General features: G+C 41.5%; 1 protein-coding gene across 1 annotated transcript in view; it reads left to right on the top strand.

Moving 5' to 3' along the window:
- Positions 1-22,268, top strand: part of CDCA2 (cell division cycle associated 2) — a 191,233-nt gene that overhangs the window by 119,033 nt on the left and 49,932 nt on the right. The window contains exons 12-13 of the mRNA XM_053718112.1: positions 11,394-11,470; positions 12,227-12,349. Coding sequence (XP_053574087.1) covers positions 11,394-11,470; positions 12,227-12,349 — 200 coding nt within the window. The remainder of the gene's footprint in view (positions 1-11,393; positions 11,471-12,226; positions 12,350-22,268) is intronic.

The following is a 22,268-nucleotide window of genomic DNA, read 5'->3' as shown; positions in this document are numbered from 1 at the left end:
TTTTCCTATACCCAAGCGGGTGGCGGACATTGTTAATAAAGAATGGGAAAGGCCCGGTATTCCTTTCGTCCCTCCCCCCATATTTAAAAAATTGTTTCCTATGGTCGACCCCAGAAAGGACTTATGGCAGACAGTCCCCAAGGTCGAGGGAGCGGTTTCTACTTTAAACAAACGCACCACTATACCCATAGAGGATAGTTGCGCTTTCAAAGATCCTATGGATAAAAAATTAGAAGGTTTGCTTAAAAAGATGTTTGTTCAGCAGGGTTACCTTCTACAACCAATTTCATGCATTGTCCCTGTCACTACAGCCGCATGTTTCTGGTTTGATGAACTGATAAAGGCGCTCGATAGTGATTCTCCTCCTTATGAGGAGATTATGGACAGAATCAATGCTCTCAAATTGGCTAATTCTTTCACCCTAGACGCCACTTTGCAATTGGCTAGGTTAGCGGCTAAGAATTCTGGGTTTGCTATTGTGGCGCGCAGAGCGCTTTGGTTGAAATCTTGGTCGGCTGACGCGTCTTCCAAGAACAAGCTACTAAACATTCCTTTCAAGGGGAAAACGCTGTTTGGCCCTGACTTGAAAGAGATTATCTCGGATATCACTGGGGGTAAGGGCCACGCCCTTCCTCAGGATCGGCCTTTCAAGGCGAAAAATAGACCTAATTTTCGTCCCTTTCGTAAAAACGGACCAGCCCAAAGTGCTACGTCCTCTAAGCAAGAGGGTAATACTTCTCAAGCCAAGCCAGCTTGGAGACCAATGCAAGGCTGGAACAAGGGAAAGCAGGCCAAGAAGCCTGCCACTGCTACCAAGACAGCATGAAATATTGGCCCCCGATCCGGGACCGGATCTGGTGGGGGGCAGACTCTCTCTCTTCGCTCAGGCTTGGGCAAGAGATGTTCTGGATCCTTGGGCGCTAGAAATAGTCTCCCAGGGTTATCTTCTGGAATTCAAGGGACTTCCCCCAAGGGGGAGGTTCCACAGGTCTCAGTTGTCTTCAGACCACATAAAAAAACAGGCGTTCTTACATTGTGTAGAAGACCTGTTAAAAATGGGAGTGATTCATCCTGTTCCACTAAGAGAACAAGGGATGGGGTTCTACTCCAATCTGTTCATAGTTCCCAAAAAAGAGGGAACGTTCAGACCAATCTTAGATCTCAAGATCTTAAACAAGTTTCTCAAGGTTCCATCTTTCAAGATGGAAACCATTCGAACTATTCTTCCTTCCATCCAGGAGGGTCAATTCATGACCACGGTGGATTTAAAGGATGCGTATCTACATATTCCTATCCACAAGGAACATCATCGGTTCCTAAGGTTTGCATTCCTGGACAAACATTACCAGTTCGTGGCGCTTCCTTTCGGATTAGCCACTGCTCCAAGGATTTTCACAAAGGTACTAGGCTCCCTTCTAGCGGTGCTAAGACCAAGGGGCATTGCAGTAGTACCTTACCTGGACGACATTCTGATTCAAGCGTCGTCCCTTCCTCAAGCAAAGGCTCACACGGACATTGTCCTGGCCTTTCTCAGATCTCACGGCTGGAAAGTGAACGTGGAAAAGAGTTCTCTATCCCCGTCAACAAGGGTTCCCTTCTTGGGAACAATTATAGACTCTTTAGAAATGAGGATCTTTCTAACAGAGGCCAGAAAAACAAAACTTCTAGACTCTTGTCGGATACTTCATTCCGTTCCTCTTCCTTCCATAGCTCAGTGCATGGAAGTGATCGGGTTGATGGTAGCGGCGATGGACATAGTTCCTTTTGCGCGCATTCATCTAAGACCATTACAACTGTGCATGCTCAGTCAGTGGAATGGGGACTATACAGACTTGTCTCCGAAGATACAAGTAAATCAGAGGACCAGAGACTCACTCCGTTGGTGGCTGTCCCTGGACAATCTGTCTCAAGGGATGACGTTCCGCAGACCAGAGTGGGTCATTGTCACGACCGACGCCAGTCTGATGGGCTGGGGCGCGGTCTGGGGATCCCTGAAAGCTCAGGGTCTTTGGTCTCGGGAAGAATCTCTTCTACCGATAAATATTCTGGAACTGAGAGCGATATTCAATGCTCTCAAGGCCTGGCCTCGGCTAGCGAGGACCAAGTTCATACGGTTTCAATCAGACAACATGACAACTGTTGCGTACATCAACCATCAGGGGGGAACAAGGAGTTCCCTAGCGATGGAAGAAGTGACCAAAATCATTCTATGGGCGGAGTCTCACTCCTGCCACCTGTCTGCTATCCACATCCCAGGAGTGGAAAATTGGGAAGCGGATTTTCTGAGTCGTCAGACATTGCATCCGGGGGAGTGGGAACTCCATCCGGAAATCTTTGCCCAAGTCACTCACCTGTGGGGCATTCCAGACATGGATCTGATGGCCTCTCGTCAGAACTTCAAAGTTCCTTGCTACGGGGCCAGATCCAGGGATCCCAAGGCGGCTCTAGTGGATGCACTAGTAGCACCTTGGACCTTCAAACTAGCTTATGTGTTCCCGCCATTTCCTCTCATCCCCAGGCTGGTAGCCAGGATCAATCAGGAGAGGGCGTCGGTGATCTTGATAGCTCCTGCGTGGCCACGCAGGACTTGGTATGCAGATCTGGTGAATATGTCATCGGCTCCACCTTGGAAGCTACCTTTGAGACGAGACCTTCTTGTTCAGGGTCCGTTCGAACATCCGAATCTGGTTTCACTCCAGCTGACTGCTTGGAGATTGAACGCTTGATTTTATCGAAGCGAGGATTCTCAGATTCTGTTATCGATACTCTTGTTCAGGCCAGAAAGCCTGTAACTAGAAAGATTTACCACAAAATTTGGAAGAAATATATCTGTTGGTGTGAATCTAAAGGATTCCCTTGGGACAAGGTTAAGATTCCTAGGATTCTATCCTTCCTTCAAGAAGGATTGGAAAAAGGATTATCTGCTAGTTCCCTGAAGGGACAGATTTCTGCCTTGTCGGTATTACTTCACAAAAAGCTGGCAGCTGTGCCAGATGTTCAAGCCTTTGTTCAGGCTCTGGTTAGAATCAAGCCTGTTTACAAACCTTTGACTCCTCCTTGGAGTCTCAATTTAGTTCTTTCAGTTCTTCAGGGGGTTCCGTTTGAACCCTTACATTCCGTTGATATTAAGTTATTATCTTGGAAAGTTTTGTTTTTAGTTGCGATTTCTTCTGCTAGAAGAGTCTCAGAATTATCTGCTCTGCAGAGTTCTCCTCCTTATCTGGTGTTCCATGCAGATAAGGTGGTTTTACGTACTAAACCTGGTTTTCTTCCAAAAGTTGTTTCTAACAAAAACATTAACCAGGAGATTATCGTACCTTCTCTGTGTCCAAAACCAGTTTCAAAGAAGGAACGTTTGTTGCACAATTTGGATGTTGTTCGCGCTCTAAAATTCTATTTAGATGCTACAAAGGATTTTAGACAAACATCTTCCTTGTTTGTTGTTTATTCAGGTAAAAGGAGAGGTCAAAAAGCAACTTCTACCTCTCTCTCTTTTTGGATTAAAAGCATCATCAGATTGGCTTACGAGACTGCCGGACGGCAGCCTCCCGAAAGAATCACAGCTCATTCCACTAGGGCTGTGGCTTCCACATGGGCCTTCAAGAACGAGGCTTCTGTTGATCAGATATGTAGGGCAGCGACTTGGTCTTCGCTGCACACTTTTACCAAATTTTACAAGTTTGATACTTTTGCTTCTTCTGAGGCTATTTTTGGGAGAAAGGTTTTGCAAGCCGTGGTGCCTTCCATTTAGGTGACCTGATTTGCTCCCTCCCTTCATCCGTGTCCTAAAGCTTTGGTATTGGTTCCCACAAGTAAGGATGACGCCGTGGACCGGACACACCTATGTTGGAGAAAACAGAATTTATGTTTACCTGATAAATTTCTTTCTCCAACGGTGTGTCCGGTCCACGGCCCGCCCTGGTTTTTTAATCAGGTCTGATAATTTATTTTCTTTAACTACAGTCACCACGGTACCATATGGTTTCTCCTATGCAAATATTCCTCCTTAACGTCGGTCGAATGACTGGGGTAGGCGGAGCCTAGGAGGGATCATGTGACCAGCTTTGCTGGGCTCTTTGCCATTTCCTGTTGGGGAAGAGAATATCCCACAAGTAAGGATGACGCCGTGGACCGGACACACCGTTGGAGAAAGAAATTTATCAGGTAAACATAAATTCTGTTTTTTATTATCGTGATGTGATTGCTTTTATTATTGTGTGTTTTATTAACTTATGATACTATTCAATTTTTGTGTGTGAAATAAATTGTTGTGTTTTGAATCTATACTTTATATTTTTATTCACCTGTGATTTCCACTAATTTTAAGTGTCTACGTGATTCCCATTATGTAAAATGATTTCACTATTATGTTTACGTTAGCTGTGTTGATTGTGATCATATTGATGTGTTGGTGCATTACTTAACATTTTATTAGATTGAATTACTGAGTATGTGAATTGTGTTGCCCTTGTACTCATATTCAAAGGAGCTGGCGTGAGTGTTTCGTGCCTTGGTTTCAATCTTAAATGTTCTTATAATTTGGCCTGTGCTTCGTGAAATGTGCTTTTTACTTCTAATTACGTTTCTTGTGCCTTTTCTGTATGGTGCTCTCAATTCTATCTGTGTTTAAAAGTGCTCTTATAGTGCTCCTGATTTTGTGTGCTCCAAAGTGCTCTTATTTTGGTGATATAATGAAAAACAATATTTGTGAAAGGCATTGTGAAATTACTTAAAAACTAAAGGGGAAAGGGATTTTTGTGAAACTTGAGTTTTTTGTTATTGAAAAATATATATGACATCCTGGAACCAATGAAATTATTATGTAACTTTTTTCTCTCAAATGTCCACTCTTTATAAGTTTTAAAATTGTTTTTTTGTTTTTAGTTTCTTTCTGTACTGAAGATGGTTGTCTTTCTTTGTCTTTATTTACCTTCTATATGAATCTCATCCTCTTTTCTCTATAGGAATACAAAGAAGTTGTTGTTTTCATTTATTCCATTTGGATGTACCGAATTTAATAAATATATCCACTTACTTTCATCTTTAAGCAGAGCTGTTTCTACGTCTCCTCCTCTTACTCCTAGTTTAATATGTTCTACTCCCCAACATTGCAGACCTTTGGGGCTAGAATTATGCTTAGATAGGAAGTGTGATGCCACACTGGTTATAGCTTTGCCATCAGCCACATCTTTTCTGGCATTCTTGATGTTTCTTAGATGTTCCATTAAGCGTACTCTTATCTTACGAGTCGTCATGCCTACATAGTATAGTTGGCACGTGCATTGTAATACATATATTACCCCCTGGGTGTTGCAGCTGATGTATTTGTTAATTTTATGAGTTTGTCCAAACCTGTCAGTTGTGGTATCAGTTCTTTTGATATACTGACATGTGGAACATGTTCCACATTTGAAGGATCCTGGAGTGAAAGCAGTCATTGTTCTTTTTCTGCTGTAATGACTCTGTGTTAGCATGTCTTTCATGTTTTTGGACCGTCTATATCCAATCTCTGGTTTTTTCTCCCAGTTGCATTCTTAATACTGGATCTGATGTTAAGACATGCCAATGCTTCTGGATGATTTCTTTAATTTGGTTGGTTTGTGAAGTATATGTCAAGATCAATCTCGTTTTGTTATCTTTTTGTTTATTCTTCTTCCTTAAGAGTTCTCTCCTATTGATGTTAATTGCTTTATTTTTTGCTTTTTTGATACTTGTCTTATTGTAACCTCTAATAGTTAGCCTTTCTTCAAGTTCTTTGGCTCTAATTTTAAAGGTACTCAAATCCGTACAATTACGTCTAGTTCTCAAAAATTCCCCTGTTGGTAATCCTCTTAGAGTACCTGGTGCATGAGCACTTGACTTGTGTAATAGGCTATTTGTTGCGGTCTTCTTCCTGTACAGGTCTGTGGTTATTCTTCCATCTTCCTCTTTGATTATTCTCAGATCTAGGAAAGCAATTTCTTTTTGGCTCATTTCAGATGTTAACCGGATATTTAGATCATTTCTATTCAATATGGCTAGGAACTCTTGTAGTGTTTCATAAGAGCCCTCCCATATGAACAAAATATCGTCAATGAATCTTATCCATAGGGGTATACAGTCAGTGTATTGGATATTATTTTCAGTGAATACATATTCCGCCTCCCACCAACCCATAAATAAATTAGCGTAAGTGGGGGCGCACGCTGTCCCCATTGCTGTTCCTCGTGTCTAAGTAAAATCCATTGTCAAAGGTGAAGAAATTATATTGTAAGACAAATTTCAGTAAGTCAATGATAAATTTATTGTGATTTTCATCTTCTTCTCACCGCCTGTACTCCCTTGTCATGATCTATAAAGGTATTTAACGCTTCTACATCTGTTGTCACAAGCCACATGGTTTTTTCAATGTAGATGTTGTCTAACTTTTGTAGGACCTCCATAGTGTCCTCTACATAAGAGGGCAACTCGTGTACAAAGTTCCTTAACCTATGGTCAATGTATTGACTCGCTTTCTCTGTAAGACAACCTATACCAGATAGTATAGGTCTCCCTGGGGGGTTTGTCTGGTTTTTGTGTACTTTTGGGATGAGGTATAGTGTGGCCACTTTTGGATTTGGTACTTCCAAAAATTTATTTTCTTTATCTGTTATTACTGCATCTTTGTATGCTTTACTGATCATATAATTGTAAATTTGTTGGTATCCCTCAATAGGATTAAATAACAGTTTTGAATAGCATTTTTTATCATTGAGCTGTTTGTTCACTTCTCTCAAGTACATTTCCAGAGTCCAAATTACGATATTGCCCCCTTTGTCCGAATTGCGAATGACCACATCATCCCAATCTTGCATTTCTCTGAGTGCCATTTTCTCTTTGTAGGATAGATTTTGTATTTTGAGGTTCAATTTTAAATCTGTGATTTCTTGACAAACCAAGTTGTTGAAAACCTGTATTTGAGGCGAGTGAATGCTTTTTGGAAGTAGATTTATTTTTTAATTTACTTCTCCATTTTTGTTCTGTTTCATTAGTGTTTTCATCCAATAATTCTTCTAAGTCTTTTAAACTACTTAATTCCTCCATGCTCCATCCTTCCAGAGGGGGTGTATTGTTGAACTGTTTTTTTCAAAGCTATTTTCCTTAGATATAATTGAATATCTTTAATTACTTCAAACTTGTTGACATCTTGTGATAGACAGAAAGATAATTCTTTTGATAAGATAGAGATGTGTGATTTGTTTAAAGGTTTTTCAGATAGATTTATCACTCTCATTGTTTCATCCCTAGATTGGAGAAGGGGCTCGGTGTACAGGCGTCAAGCTTTCAAATTGCCAAGTCTCATACAGAGATAGTTCTGGCATTTCTGAGGTCGCATGGGTGGAAAGTGAACGTGGAAAAGAGTTCTCTATCACCACTCACAAGAGTCTCCTTCCTAGGGACTCTTATAGATTCTGTAGAGATGAAAATTTACCTGACGGAGTCCAAGTTATCAAAACTTCTAAATGCTTGCCGTGTCCTTCATTCCATTCCACGCCCGTCAGTGGCTCAGTGCATGGAAGTAATCGGCTTAATGGTAGCGGCAATGGACATAGTGTCATTTGCGCGCCTGCATCTCAGACCGCTGCAATTATGCATGCTAAGTCAGTGGAATGGGGATTACTCAGATTTGTCCCCTCTACTAAATCTGGATCAAGAGACCAGAGATTCTCTTCTCTGGGGGCTTTCTCGTGTCCATCTGTCCAAGGGTATGACCTTTTGCAGGCCAGATTGGACGATTGTAACAACAGATGCCAGCCTTCTAGGTTGGGGCGCAGTCTGGAACTCCCTGAAGGCTCAGGGATCGTGGACTCAGGAGGAGAAACTCCTCCCAATAAATATTCTGGAGTTAAGAGCAATATTCAATGCTCTCCTAGCTTGGCCTCAGTTAGTAACACTGAGGTTCATCAGATTTCAGTCGGACAACATCACGACTGTGGCTTACATCAACCATCAAGGGGGAAACAGGAGTTCCCTAGCGATGTTGGAAGTCTCAAAGATAATTCGCTGGGCAGAGTCTCACTCTTGCCACCTGTCAGCGATCCACATCCCAGGCGTAGAGAACTGGGAGGCGGATTTTCTAAGTCGCCAGACTTTTCATCCGGGGGAGTGGGAACCCCATCCGGAGGTGTTTGCTCAACTGGTCCATCGTTGGGGCAAACCAGAACTGGATCTCATGGCGTCTCGCCAGAACGCCAAGCTTCCTTGTTACGGATCCAGGTCCAGGGACCCGGGAGCAACGCTGATAGATGCTCTAGCAGCTCCTTGGTTCTTCAACCTGGCCTATGTGTTTCCACCGTTTCCTCTTCTCCCTCGACTGATTGCCAAAATCACACAGGAGAGAGCATCGGTGATTCTGATAGCGCCTGCATGGCCACGCAGGACCTGGTATGCAGACCTAGTGGACATGTCATCTCTTCCACCATGGACTCTGCCTCTGAGGCAGGACCTTCTAATACAAGGTCCTTTCAATCATCCAAATCTAATTTCTCTGAGACTGACTGCATGGAGATTGAACGCTTGATTCTATCAAGGCGTGGCTTCTCCGAGTCAGTCATTGATACCTTAATACAGGCTCGGAAGCCTGTCACCAGGAAAATCTACCATAAGATATGGCGTAAATATCTTTATTGGTGTGAATCCAAGAGTTACTCATGGAGTAAGGTTAGGATTCCTAGGATATTGTACTTTCTCCAAGAGGGTTTGGACAAAGGCTTATCAGCTAGTTCTTTAAAAGGACAGATCTCTGCTCTGTCTATTCTTTTGCACAAGCGTCTGGCAGAAGTTCCAGACGTCCAGGCATTTTGTCAGGCTTTGGTTAGGATTAAGCCTGTGTTTAAAACTGTTGCTCCCCCGTGGAGCTTAAACTTGGTTCTTAAAGTTCTTCAGGGAGTTCCGTTTGAACCCCTTCATTCCATTGATATTAAACTTTTATCTTGGAAAGTTCTGTTTTTGATGGCTATTTCCTCGGCTCGAAGAGTCTCTGAGTTATCTGCCTTACATTGTGATTCTCCTTATCTGATTTTTCATTCAGACAAGGTAGTTCTGCGTACCAAACCTGGGTTTTTACCTAAGGTGGTTTCTAACAGGAATATCAATCAAGAGATTGTTGTTCCATCATTGTGTCCTAATCCTTCTTCAAAGAAGGAACATCTTTTGCATAATCTGGACGTAGTCCGTGCCTTGAAGTTTTACTTACAGGCTACTAAAGATTTTCGTCAAACATCTGCCCTGTTTGTCATTTACTCTGGACAGAGGAGAGGTCAAAAAGCTTCGGCAACCTCTCTCTCCTTTTGGCTTCGGAGCATAATACGTTTAGCCTATAAGACTGCTGGACAGCAGCCCCCTGAAAGGATTACAGCTCATTCTACTAGAGCTGTGGCTTCCACCTGGGCCTTTAAAAATGAGGCCTCTGTTGAACAGATTTGCAAGGCTGCGACTTGGTCTTCGCTTCACACCTTTTCAAAATTTTACAAATTTGACACTTTTGCTTCTTCGGAGGCTGTTTTGGGAGAAAGGTTCTACAGGCAGTGGTTCCTGCCTTGTCCCTCCCATCATCCGTGTACTTTAGCTTTGGTATTGGTATCCCACAAGTAATGGATGATCCGTGGACTGGATACACTTAACAAGAGAAAACATAATTTATGCTTACCTGATAAATTTATTTCTCTTGTAGTGTATCCAGTCCACGGCCAGCCCTGTCCTTTTAAGGGACAGTAACGTTTTTGCACTTAAAATATTTTTGTAACAAAATTAAAGTTTTTAATTCATAATTGTATTATTGTGATTCAGTATGGACCAAGAGGACTTGCAAAATGTCACTTGCTCCTTGTGTTTTGATGCATCCAAAATCTAAATTCTCTGCAGCTGACTGCCTGGAGATTGAACGCTTGATTTTATCTAAGCGGGGATTCTCTGAGTCGGTCATTGATACTTTGTTTTAGGCACGCAAGCCTGTCACTAGAAAGATTTACCATAAGATATGGCGTAAATATCTTTATTGGTGCGAATCCAAGGGCTACTCATGGAGTAGGGTTAGGATTCCTAGGATTTTGTCCTTTCTCCAAGAAGGATTGGAGAAGGGATTATCAGCTAGTTCCTTAAAGGGACAAATTTCTGCTTTGTCAATTTTGCTACTCAAGCGTCTGGCGTATGTTGCAGACGTTCAGTCCTTTTGTCAGGCTTTAATCACAATCAAGCCTGTGTTTAAACCTCTTGGTCCGCCATGGAGTTTGAATTTAGTTCTCAATGTTCTTCAAGGGGTTCCGTTTGAACTTATGCATTCCATAGATATTATATTAAGCTGTTATCTTGGAAAGTTTTGTTTTTGGTTGCTATCTCATCTGCTCAAAGAGTTTCTGAGCTTTCTGCGTTACAATGTGATTCACCTTATCTTATATTCCATTCTGATAAGGTGGTTTTGCGTACTAAACCTGGATTCCTTCCTAAGGTTGTTTCAAATAAGAATATTAATCAGGAAATTGTTGTTCCTTCCTTGTGTCCTAATCCTTCTTCTAAGAAGGAACGTCTGTTACATAACTTGGACGTGGTTCGTGCCTTGAAGTTTTACTTACAAGCGACCAAGCATTTCCGTCAAACATCTTCTCTATTCATTGTTTATTCTGGAAAGCGTAGGGGTCAAAAAGCTACGGCTACCTCTCTTTCTTTTCGGCTGAAAAGCATCATCCGCCTGGCATACGAGACTGCTGGACAGCAGCCTCCTGAAAAAATTACGGCTCATTCTACTAGAACTGTGGCTTCCACATGGGCTTTTAAAAACAATGCTTCTGTTGAACAGATTTGTAAGGCTGCGACTTGGTCCTCCCTTCATACTTTTTCCAAATTTTTCAAATTTGATACTTTTGCTTCTTCTGAGGCTGTTTTGGGAGAAAGGTTCTTCAAGCAGTGGTGCCTTCTGTTTAGGTATCTGTCTTGTCCCTCCCGTTCATCCGTGTCCTGTAGCTTTGGTATTGTATCCACAAGTAAGGATGAATCCGTGGACTCGTCGTATCTTGTAGAAGAAAAGGAAATTTATGCTAACCTGATAAATTGATTTCTTCTGCGATACGACAAGTCCACGGCCCGCCCTGTCTTTTTTTAAGACAGATTTTATTTTTAAACTTCAGTCACCTCTGCACCTTTTAGCTTTTCCTTTCTCTTCCTAAACCTTTGGTCGAATGACTGGGGGTGGAGGGAAGGAAGGAGCTATATATACAGCTCTGCTGTGGTGCTCTTTGCCACTTCCTGTTAGCAGGAGGATAATATCCCACAAGTAAGGATGAATCCGTGGACTCGTCGTATCGTAGAAAAAATCAATTTATCAGGTAAGCATAAATTTCCTTTTTATTTTCTAACACTGTTTTTTTTTCTGTCTCTAGAAGCAGTCCTTTTCACCCCAGAGGCTGATACCTCACCTGTCAACAACAAAGTGAAACGTTCCTATGGAAAAAGAAAGGTATCTACAAATCTCTGTGCCTTATGATCAAATGTTCCCATAGTGGAGAGAGTATCTGGGTCCAACCAAGAAGTTGAACAAAAAGTACTTATAAAATAGTTTTGTTTTCATTTAGTAACCAGAGAATAGTATCTTGTAGCGAAAAGAACAGAGCGCACACCCACATCAAGGTAGACGTTTTCACATTTATTGCACATACAACGGTTAAAAACACTCACAAGATAGTTGAAAAACACAAGTCTGTATCCCACTGTAGGGGAAAAAAATCGAGCAGTCACGTTCACATCCAATGAGTATCTTTGGGAACTCGAAAGTGCATAAGTCTGATTATTTCCCTGTAGCGGATGTTAGTCCTTAGGAGCCTCATCAAGCTCCGCCCCCAACGTGTTTCGTTCACCCTGTGCGAACTTTTTCAAGAGGAAAATGATTGTCAGAGAATAGTATCCAGCTAGTTTTCAGAAATAATCTTGGAGTCCTAGACAGAATGATAAAAGCCCAGACAGGGATTTTTCCACTTCTCTCTATGATGTTATTTTAAATTTGACATTGAATGCAGTGTAGTTTTAAGCGTAGGCATGATATCAGTTTATGCATTTATTAACACAATGCATTTTTACATGTTTTAGAATTATTGATATAGTTTCCAATTCCACAGACATATCATTCTTATACAGACCCACATTTATATTGCTTATTGGTTGGGGAGTGTGACAGAATAGTTTTTCCATCCCTGAGAATTTACTTATTCTTTTACAGTTCTGCAACACTGAAAGCTCACAGGATACCACTATACAGGCAGAAGACAATAACAGTCTTACCAAGCAGGCTCCCAATTCCCAGCAGGGCAATAAACCAGTGAGAGTTACCAGAAAACCAAAAGTAAGTATAATTTTATGAATGTATGTGTCAAAATATATGAACATACATTTTTTTTTCTGTCTTTACCCCAGTTTTATGGCCAGTGCCCCTAAAGAACAAATGTGAGGATTTAGGTTTATACACAAACTTTATTCAAATAAAATGCATTTATTCTATTCTGCAGCCAGTGTGAATCTAGGTATAACAACATTCTCTTTGGAGTTTCACAGTTTTCTTTTTAAAATGTTGTGCACTTTCAGAGTATCTCACGTTCTTATCTCTATATTGTAGTACTATGGAGGATTCTATTTCTGAACATTATCAGGGGGTTGATTATTATACTCTTTTATTTGAGGCTAAAAAAATGCATGTTATGCAGGCTAAATACAGTGTGTCCTGCTGCTCAATTATGCGGCTACAATACAAGACAGTTTCTCAGACACAATCTGGGATTCGGTCCTTCCCTCATGATTTTGCGGCCAAATTACAATCGGATGTATCTGCTGCCCCGTGTGGTATGCCAGTTGCATGTAAAAGGAAGTTAAAGGGTAAACACTGTTACTCTGAGTCTAGAACCAGCAGTTCTGTTGGAGCAGCGGCGGTTAGCCATATGAAAATTTCTGATGTTGATGATGCCTTGTCTAGTTCTGAAGGAGAACTTTCATCTTCTAGAGAATCTGAAAGGGATTCTAAAGCTATTACTTTTAGATTTAAAATTGAACACCTAAGATATTTACTTAAAGGGATAGTAAACCCATATTTTTTCTTTCATGATTCGGATAGAGCATGCAATTTTAAGCAACTTTCTAATTTTACTCCTATTATCAATTTTTCTTCTTTCTCTTGCTATCTTTATTTGAAAAGGCAGAAATGAGAGGACACCCACAGCAGAGCTGCTATATAGCTCCTCCCCTACCTGCCATATCCAGTCATTCTCTTGCAACTCTCAACAAAGATGGAGGTAGTAAGAGGAGAGTGGTAAAATATAGTTAGTTTTTTCTTCAATCAAAAGTTTGTTATTTTCAAATAGTACCGGAGTTGTACTATTTTATCTCAGGCAGTATTTAGAAGAAGAATCTGCCTGCATTTTTCTATGATCTTTGCAGCTTGTAACTAACTGCTGTTCTCATATATGTCTGAGGAGTGAGGTAACTTCAGAGGGAGAATGGCGTGCAGGTTATCCTGCTATTGAGGTATGTGCAGTTTTAAGTTTTTCTAGGGACTAGAAAATGATTCTGGTACCTGATTAATGTAAGTTAAGCCTAAAAATAGTGATTTAATAGCGACTTGTATCAGGCTTACTACCAGAGATATATACTCTGATAATATGGCAATATAAAACGTTTGCTGGCATGTTTAATCGTTTTTATATATGCTTTGGTGATAAAACTTATTGGGGCCTAGATTTCTCTTGTTAAGTGTAGTCAGTCCACGGGTCATCCATTACTTATGGAATATATCTCTTCCTAACAGGAAGCTGCAAGAGGATCACCCAGCAGAGCTTGCTACATAGCTCCTCCCCTCACATGTCATATTCAGTCATTCTCTTGCAGCCTAACTAGATAGGTCGCTGTGAGAGGTCTGTGGTGTTTTTTAACTTAGTTTATTTCTACAATCAAAAGTTTGTTATTTTAAATGGCACCGGAGTGTGCTGTTTATTCTCAGGCAGCATTAGAAGAAGAATCTGCCTGCGTTTTCTATGATCTTAGCAGACTTAACTAAGATCCACTGGCTGTTCTCATCTGAGGAGTGAGGTAACTTCAGAGAAGGGGAATAGCATGCAGGGCCCCCCTGCAAATGAGGTATGTGCAGTAATTATTTTTCTGAGGAATGGAATTGACTGAGAAAATACTGCTGATACCAATGTAAAGTAAGTTCAGCCTTAAATGCAGTGATAGCGACTGGTATTAGGCTGATGAGTGTGTGTACACTGAATGTATTTTTCTAAGGAATGGAATTGACTCTGAAAATACTGTTAATACTGAAATAATGTATGAGCCTTAACTGCAGTAAAAGCGACTGGTAGCAGGCTTATTAATAACAATTCATAACTTTTCAAATGTATGTTTAAAACGTTTACTGGCATGTTAATCGTTTTTTGTGAGGTACTTGGTGATAAAACTTATTGGGGCATGATTTTTACCACATGGCCATCTTTGTTTTCTGCATAGAAACAGTTTTCTGAGCTTCCCCACTGTTGTAATGTGAGTGGGAGGGGCCTATTTTAGCGCTTTTTTGCGCAGTAAAAATTCAGTCACAATCTGTCTACTTCATCCTCCATGATCCAGATCGTCTCTAGAGAGCTCAGGGGTCTTCAAAATTCATTTTGAGGGAGGTAATCAGTCACAGAGACCTGTGACAGTGTGTTTTGACTGTGAGAAAAACGTTAATTATTAAATTGTTAATCCGTTTTTGGGTATTAAGGGGTTAATCATCCATTTGCTGGTGGGTGCAATCCTTTGCTAACTTAATACATTTACTGTGAAAAATTGGTTGCTATAACTAATTGGTTCATTGTTATTTCAACTGTGACAGCTTTTTGTGCTTCTTAAAGGCACAGTAGCGTTTTTTATATTGCTTGTAAATTTATTTAGAAAAGTATTTCCAAGCTTGCTAGTCTCATTGCTAGTCTGTTTAAACATGTCTGACATAGATGAATCTCTTTGTTCACTATGTTTAAAGGCCAATGTGGAGCCCAATAGAAATTTATGTACTAATTGCATTGATGCTACTTTAAATAAAAGTCAATCTTTACATGTAAAGAAATTATCACCAGACAACGAGGGGGAAGTTATGCCGACTAACTCTCCTCACGTGTCAGTACCTTCGCCTCCCGCTCAGGAGGTGCGTGATTTTGTGGCGCCAAGTACATCAGGGAGGCCCTTACAAATCACTTTGCAAGACATGGCTACTGTTATGACAGAAGTATTATCTAAATTGCCAGAATTAAGAGGCAAGCGCGATAGCTCTGGGTTAAGGACAGAGCGCGCGGATGAGGTGAGAGCCATGTCAGATACTGCGTCACAGTTTGCAGAACGTGAAGACGGAGAGCTTCATTCTGTGGGTGACGGATCTGATCCAGGGAGAGTGGATTCAGAGATTTCTAATTTTAAATTTAAGCTTGAGAACCTCCGCATATTGCTAGGGGAGGTATTAGCGGCTCTGAATGATTGTAACACGGTTGCAATTCCAGAAAAATTATGTAGGTTGGATAGATACTATGCGGTACCGGTGTGTACTGACGTGTTTCCTATACCTAAAAGGCTTACAGAGATTATTAGCAAGGAGTGGGATAGACCTGGTGTGCCCTTTTCCCCTCCTCCCATATTTAGGAAAATGTTTCCTATAGACGCCACCACACGAGACTTATGGCAGACGGTCCCTAAGGTGGAGGGAGCAGTTTCTACTTTAGCTAAGCGTACCACTATCCCGGTGGAGGATAGTTGTGCCTTTTCAGATCCAATGGATAAGAAATTAGAGGGTTACCTTAAGAAAATGTTTGTTCAACAAGGTTTTATCTTACAGCCCCTTGCATGCATTGCGCCTGTCACTGCTGCGTGGCATTCTGGTTTGAGTCTCTGGAAGAGGCCATTCGCACAGCTCCATTGGATGAAATTATGAACAAGCTTAAAGCACTTAAGCTAGCTAACGCATTTGTTTCTGATGCCGTCGTACATTTAACCAAACTTACGGCTAAGAACTCCGGATTCGCCATCCAAGCGCGCAGAGCGCTATGGCTTAAATCCTGGTCACCTGACGTGACTTCTAAATCTAAATTGCTTAATATTCCTTTCAAAGGGCAGACCTTATTCGGGCCCGGCTTGAAAGAAATTATAGCTGACATTACGGGAGGTAAGGGCCATGCTCTACCTCAGGACAGGGCCAAATCAAAGGCCAAACAGTCTAATTTTCGTGCCTTTCGTAACTTCAAGGCTGGAGCAGCATCAACTTCCTCCGCTCCAAAACAGGAAGGAGCTGTTGCTCGTTACAGGCAGGGCTGGAAAGTTAACCAGTCCTGGAACAAGGGCAAGCAGGCCAAGAAACCTGCTGCTGCCCCCAAGACAGCATGAAGAGAGGGCCCCCTATCCGGAAACGGATCTAGTGGGGGGCAGACTTTCTCTCTTCGCCCAGGCTTGGGCAAGAGATGTCCAGGATCCCTGGGCGTTGGAGATCATATCTCAGGGATATCTCCTGGACTTCAAAACTTCTCCTCCACGAGGGAGATTTCATCTTTCAAGGTTATCAGCAAACCAAATAAAGAAAGAGGCGTTTCTACGCTGTGTACAAGACCTTTTACTAATGGGGGTGATCCACCCAGTTCCGCGGACGGAACACGGTCAGGGATTCTATTCAAATCTATTTGTGGTTCCCAAGAAAGAGGGAACCTTCAGACCAATCTTGGACTTAAAAATCCTAAACAAATTTCTAAGAGTTCCATCATTCAAAATGGAAACTATTCGAACCATCCTTCCCATGATCCAAGAGGGTCAGTACATGACCACAGTGGATTTAAAGGATGCCTACCTTCACATACCGATTCACAAGGATCATTATCGGTACCTAAGATTTGCTTTCCTAGACAGGCATTACCAGTTTGTAGCTCTTCCCTTCGGATTAGCTACGGCTCCAAGAATCTTTACAAAAGTTCTGGGCTCACTTCTGGCGGTACTAAGACCGCGAGGCATAGCGGTGACTCCGTACCTAGACGACATTCTGATACAAGTGTCAAGTTTTCAAACTGCCAAGTCTCATACAGAGATAGTTCTGGCATTTCTGAGGTTACATGGGTGGAAGGTGAACGTGGAAAAGAGTTCTCTATTACCACTTACAAGAGTTCCCTTTCTAGGGACTCTTATAGATTCTGTAGAGTTGAAAATTTACCTGACAGAGGCCAGGTTATCAAAACTTCTAAATGCTTGCCGTGTCCTTCATTCCATTCCACACCCGTCAGTAGCTCAGTGCATGGAAGTAATCGGCTTAATGGTAGCGGCAATGGACATAGTACCATTTGCGCGCCTGCATCTCAGACCGCTGCAATTGTGCATGCTAAGTCAGTGGAACGGGGATTACTCAGATTTGTCCCCCCTACTAAGTCTGGATCAAGAGACCAGAGATTCTCTTCTATGGTGGCTCTCTCGGCCACATCTGTCCAAGGGGATGACCTTTCGCAGGCCAGATTGGACGATTGTAACAACAGACGCCAGCCTTCTAGGCTGGGGCGCAGTCTGGAACTCCCTGAAAGCTCAGGGATTATGGACTCAGGAGGAGAAACTCCTCCCAATAAATATTCTGGAATTAAGAGCAATATTCAATGCTCTCCTAGCTTGGCCTCAGTTAGCAAAGCTGAGGTTCATCAGATTTCAGTCGGACAACATCACGACTGTGGCTTACATCAACCATCAAGGGGGAACCAGAAGTTCCCTAGCGATGTTGGAAGTCTCAAAGATAATTCGCTGGGCAGAGTCTCACTCTTGCCACCTGTCAGCGATTTACATCCCAGGCGTAGAGAACTGGGAGGCGGATTTTCTAAGTCGCCAGACTTTTCATCCGGGGGAGTGGGAACTTCATACGGAGGTCTTTGCTCAACTGATTCTTCGTTGGGGCAAACCAGATCTGGATCTCATGGCGTCTCGCCAGAACGCCAAGCTTCCTTGTTACGGATCCAGGTCCAGGGACCCGGGAGCGTTGCTGATAGATGCTCTAGCAGCCCCTTGGGTCTTCAACATGGCTTATGTGTTTCCACCATTCCCGATGCTTCCTCGTTTGATTGCCAAGATCAAACAGGAGAGAGCTTCGGTGATTCTGATAGCGCCTGCGTGGCCACGCAGGACCTGGTATGCAGACCTAGTGGACATGTCGTCCTGTCCACCGTGGTCTCTACCTCGGAGACAGGACCTTCTAATTCAGGGTCCTTTCAAACATCCAAATCTAATTTCTCTGAGGCTGACTGCATGGAGATTGAACGCTTGATTCTATCAAAGCGTGGCTTCTCGGAGTCGGTTATTGATACCTTAATACAGGCTAGGAAGCCTGTTACCAGAAAAATTTACCATAAGATATGGCGTAAATATTTATATTGGTGCGAATCCAAGAGTTACTCATGGAGTAAGGTTAGGATTCCTAGGATATTGTCCTTTCTACAAGAGGGTTTAGAAAAGGGCTTATCTGCTAGTTTGTTAAAGGGACAGATTTCTGCTCTGTCTATTCTTCTACACAAACGTCTGGCTGAAGTTCCAGGTTTTTTTGTCAGGCTTTAACTAGGATTAAGCCTGTGTTTAAGACTGTTGCTCCGCCGTGGAGCTTAAACTTAGTTCTTAATGTTCTTCAAGGCGTTCCATTTGAACCCCTTCATTCCATTGATATCAAGCTGTTATCCTGGAAGGTTTTGTTTTTGATGGCTATTTCCTCGGCTCGAAGAGTCTGAGTTATCTGCCTTACATTGTGATTCTCATTATCTGATTTTTCATTCAGACAAGGTAGTTCTGCGTACTAAACCTTGGTTCTTACCTAAGGTAGTTACTAACAGGAATATCAATCAAGAGATTGTTGTTCCATCACTGTGTCCTAACCCTTCTTCAAAGAAGGAACGACTTTTGCATAATTTGGACGTAGTCCGTGCCCTGAAGTTCTATTTGCAGGCAACTAAAGATTTTCGTCAAACTTCTTCCCTGTTTGTCGTTTACTCTGGACAGAGAAGAGGTCAAAAGGCTTCGGCTACCTCTCTCTCTTTTTGGCTTCGTAGCATAATACGTTTAGCCTATGAGACTGCTGGACAGCAGCCTCCTGAAAGGATTACAGCTCATTCTACTAGAGCTGTGGCTTCCACCTGGGCCTTTAAAAATGAGGCCTCTGTTGAACAGATTTGCAAGGCTGCGACTTGGTCTTCGCTTCACACCTTTTCAAAATTTTACAAATTTGACACTTTTGCTTCTTCGGAGGCTATTTTTGGGAGAAAGGTACTTCAGGCAGTGGTTCCTTCTGTTTAATGTTCCTGCCTTGTCCCTCCCTTCATCCGTGTACTTTAGCTTTGGTATTGGTATTCCATAAGTAATGGATGACCCGTGGACTGGCTACACTTAACAAGAGAAAACATAATTTATGCTTACCTGATAAATTTATTTCTCTTGTAGTGTAGTCAGTCCACGGCCCGCCCTGTCTTTAAGGCAGACCTAAATTTTAATTAAACTCCAGTCACCACTGCACCCTATGGTTTCTCCTTTCTCGTCTGCTTTGGTCGAATGACTGAATATGACATGTGAGGGGAGGAGCTATGTAGCAAGCTCTGCTGGGTGATCCTCTTGCAGCTTCCTGTTAGGAAGAGATATATTCCATAAGTAATGGATGACCCGTGGACTGACTACACTACAAGAGAAATAAATTTATCAGGTAAGCATAAATTATGTTTTTTCCACATGGCTGGCTTGATTTTTGCCTAGAAACAGTTTCCTGAGGCTTTCCACTGTTGTAGTATGAGTGGGAGGGGCCTATTTTAGCACTTTTTTGCACAGTTAAAATTACAGACAGAGACATTCAGCTTCCCTCAGCAGTCCCCTTCAAAAGTCGTTTATTGAGGAAGGTATGGCCACAGCTGAGCTGAGCTGTGGCAGTTGTTGTGACTGTTTAAAAAACGTTTATTTCGGGGTTTGTTTGTTTTTTAGATCCGTTTTTTGCATTAAGGGGTTAATCATCCATTTGCAAGTGGGTGCAATGCTCTGCTAACCTATTACATACACTGTAAAAAATTTGTTTGATTTACTGTCTTTTTTCACTGTTTTTCAAATTTTGACAAAATTTGTTTCTCTTAAAGGCACAGTACCGTTTTTTATATTTGCTTGTTAACTTGATTTAAAGTGTTTTACAAGCTTGCTAGTCTCATTGCTAGTCTGTACAAACATGTCTGACATAGAGGAAACTCCTTGTTCATTATGTTTAAAAGCCATGGTGGAACCCCATATGAGAATGTGTACTAAATGTATTGATTTCATTTTAAACAATAAAGATCAGCTTTTGTCTTTAAAAAATTTATCACCACTAGACAGTCACAATTTAACAGAGCTCTAGTTAATACCTGTCATTTATTAGCCCTAAAAAGCACTATTTAGGAGCTGATTCCCAGAATAAAACTTTGGAGCAGTATTCACTCACTACAAGGGACCACTGGCTGAAATTTGGCTGAGTTTGAGGCAAATTTCGATCTACCCTGAAAGGAGTTCCAGAGGATTTTCAGGAAAATCCCAGGCTTCGGCCTACCTCGGAAATCTCTGGCTCATTAAAGTGCCTGAAATCTTCATGAAAGAATAAGATTAAAGCAGGCAGAACTACCATCCCTGATAAATAACTGCACATCAGGATCTAAGCAGGTATTAAATATAGGCAGATTACACATTAAAGACTGAAAGGAGGAGAAAAGAAGGAACCTTCACAGTGTGAGTAACAAACAAGCAGCAAACCACTGTGTGTAATATACATCACTGTCATCTAGATATTTCAGACACTTACACTAGCAAAAATCAGACTATCAAGGAATTACTTTTATTGTATTTTCATTAGAGGCTACAAGGCCTAATATTGAGACTCCGTTCTATGGGAGTATTGGACATTGTAAGGGCTATAAAGCTAATATAATGAACTAAAACAATGACAACAAGAACATAAGCAACTAATAAACTCTTCATTTACCTGAAGACTGCACATGCAAATGTAAAGGGAAATAAATAGGAAGTTTGGTTCAGTATCTCTTCTATAAGGGTTTTCACAGATAACAACTACAAGACTCTCTAACCTGAAGGTGCAGCTTCAGTGGTGTTTTCGGGATACGATTAGAGAACTTTTCAGGGCCCTAAAAGTCAGGAGATGGAGATACTGCAATTTCCTATGTAAAAACCAATAATAATGCTCTGCACCATTATATATAAAGTTCAAAAGCAATGTTAAAGCATTAAATATCAACCTGGAACAAATAAAGCCAGTCATGATCTTTAAATAAATGTAATATGAGAGAATAAATCCATACTTTTGCCCTTTATTCATAATAATTAAATTGCACGCTAAGAAGCCTAGCGACATAGAGGGGAAGATACACTCTGAACTGATTAAGGGAAGACGTAAATAATTTTTTCAAGATGAAGAGCAGAAACCAATCTGTGAAAGAGTGCCTCACTAAGTCACAGCTAAAATTGAAAGCAGCAGACAAAGCTAATAGTCCTCCAAAACAACATACTCAAACAGAAACATCAGATGATGAGGTGGGACAACCTGGAGATATACCAAATAATGAGCTTCTGTCTCAAATCAAAACTTTCTTCCATGAGGAACTAAAAACAGCTTTATATGACCTTAAGCAAGACATCAAAGAGATTGGAGGAAGAACAACGGAGATTGAAAATAGGCTGGAAGATATCTCAGAAGACATCCCTCAGATTAAAACTACTCTAATGGATCATTCTATATACATCAAGAAGCTGGAGGATCAAGTAGAAGATTTGGAAAATAGATCGAGGCGCTCCAATCTCAGAATAAGGAATCTTCCAGAAGAGTACAAAAATTTGCAAGCAGATGTAACTGAGATTTTTCATCAACTTGTCCCAGATACAGAACCCTCCATGCTTTTGATGGACAGGGTGCATAGAGCCTTAACCAAACCCTCTCAATCCAAGACAAGAGATGTAGTAGTCAAACTACATTATTTCCATGTTAAAGAACTAATACTTCAAGCTGCAAGACAAGCACGCACAATTACATATGAAGGGCATAATATCCAGATATTTACAGATCTATCACCAGTGACACTAAGAAGGCGAAGAGAATTGAAACCAGTAGTGACAGCCCTCATAAGAGAAAAATTGAGATATAGATGGAACTTTCCGTTCAAATTAATCTTCACATGTAAGAACTCCACCTATTCATGCACCACGGTTGAAGAGGGACGGTTGCTGCTTGC

The sequence above is a fragment of the Bombina bombina genome, chromosome 6, assembly GCF_027579735.1.
Source record: "Bombina bombina isolate aBomBom1 chromosome 6, aBomBom1.pri, whole genome shotgun sequence".
Classification (NCBI taxonomy): Eukaryota; Metazoa; Chordata; class Amphibia; order Anura; family Bombinatoridae; genus Bombina; species Bombina bombina.
Note: the sequence above shows the minus strand (reverse complement) of the source record. Positions and strands in the feature narration are given on the sequence as shown.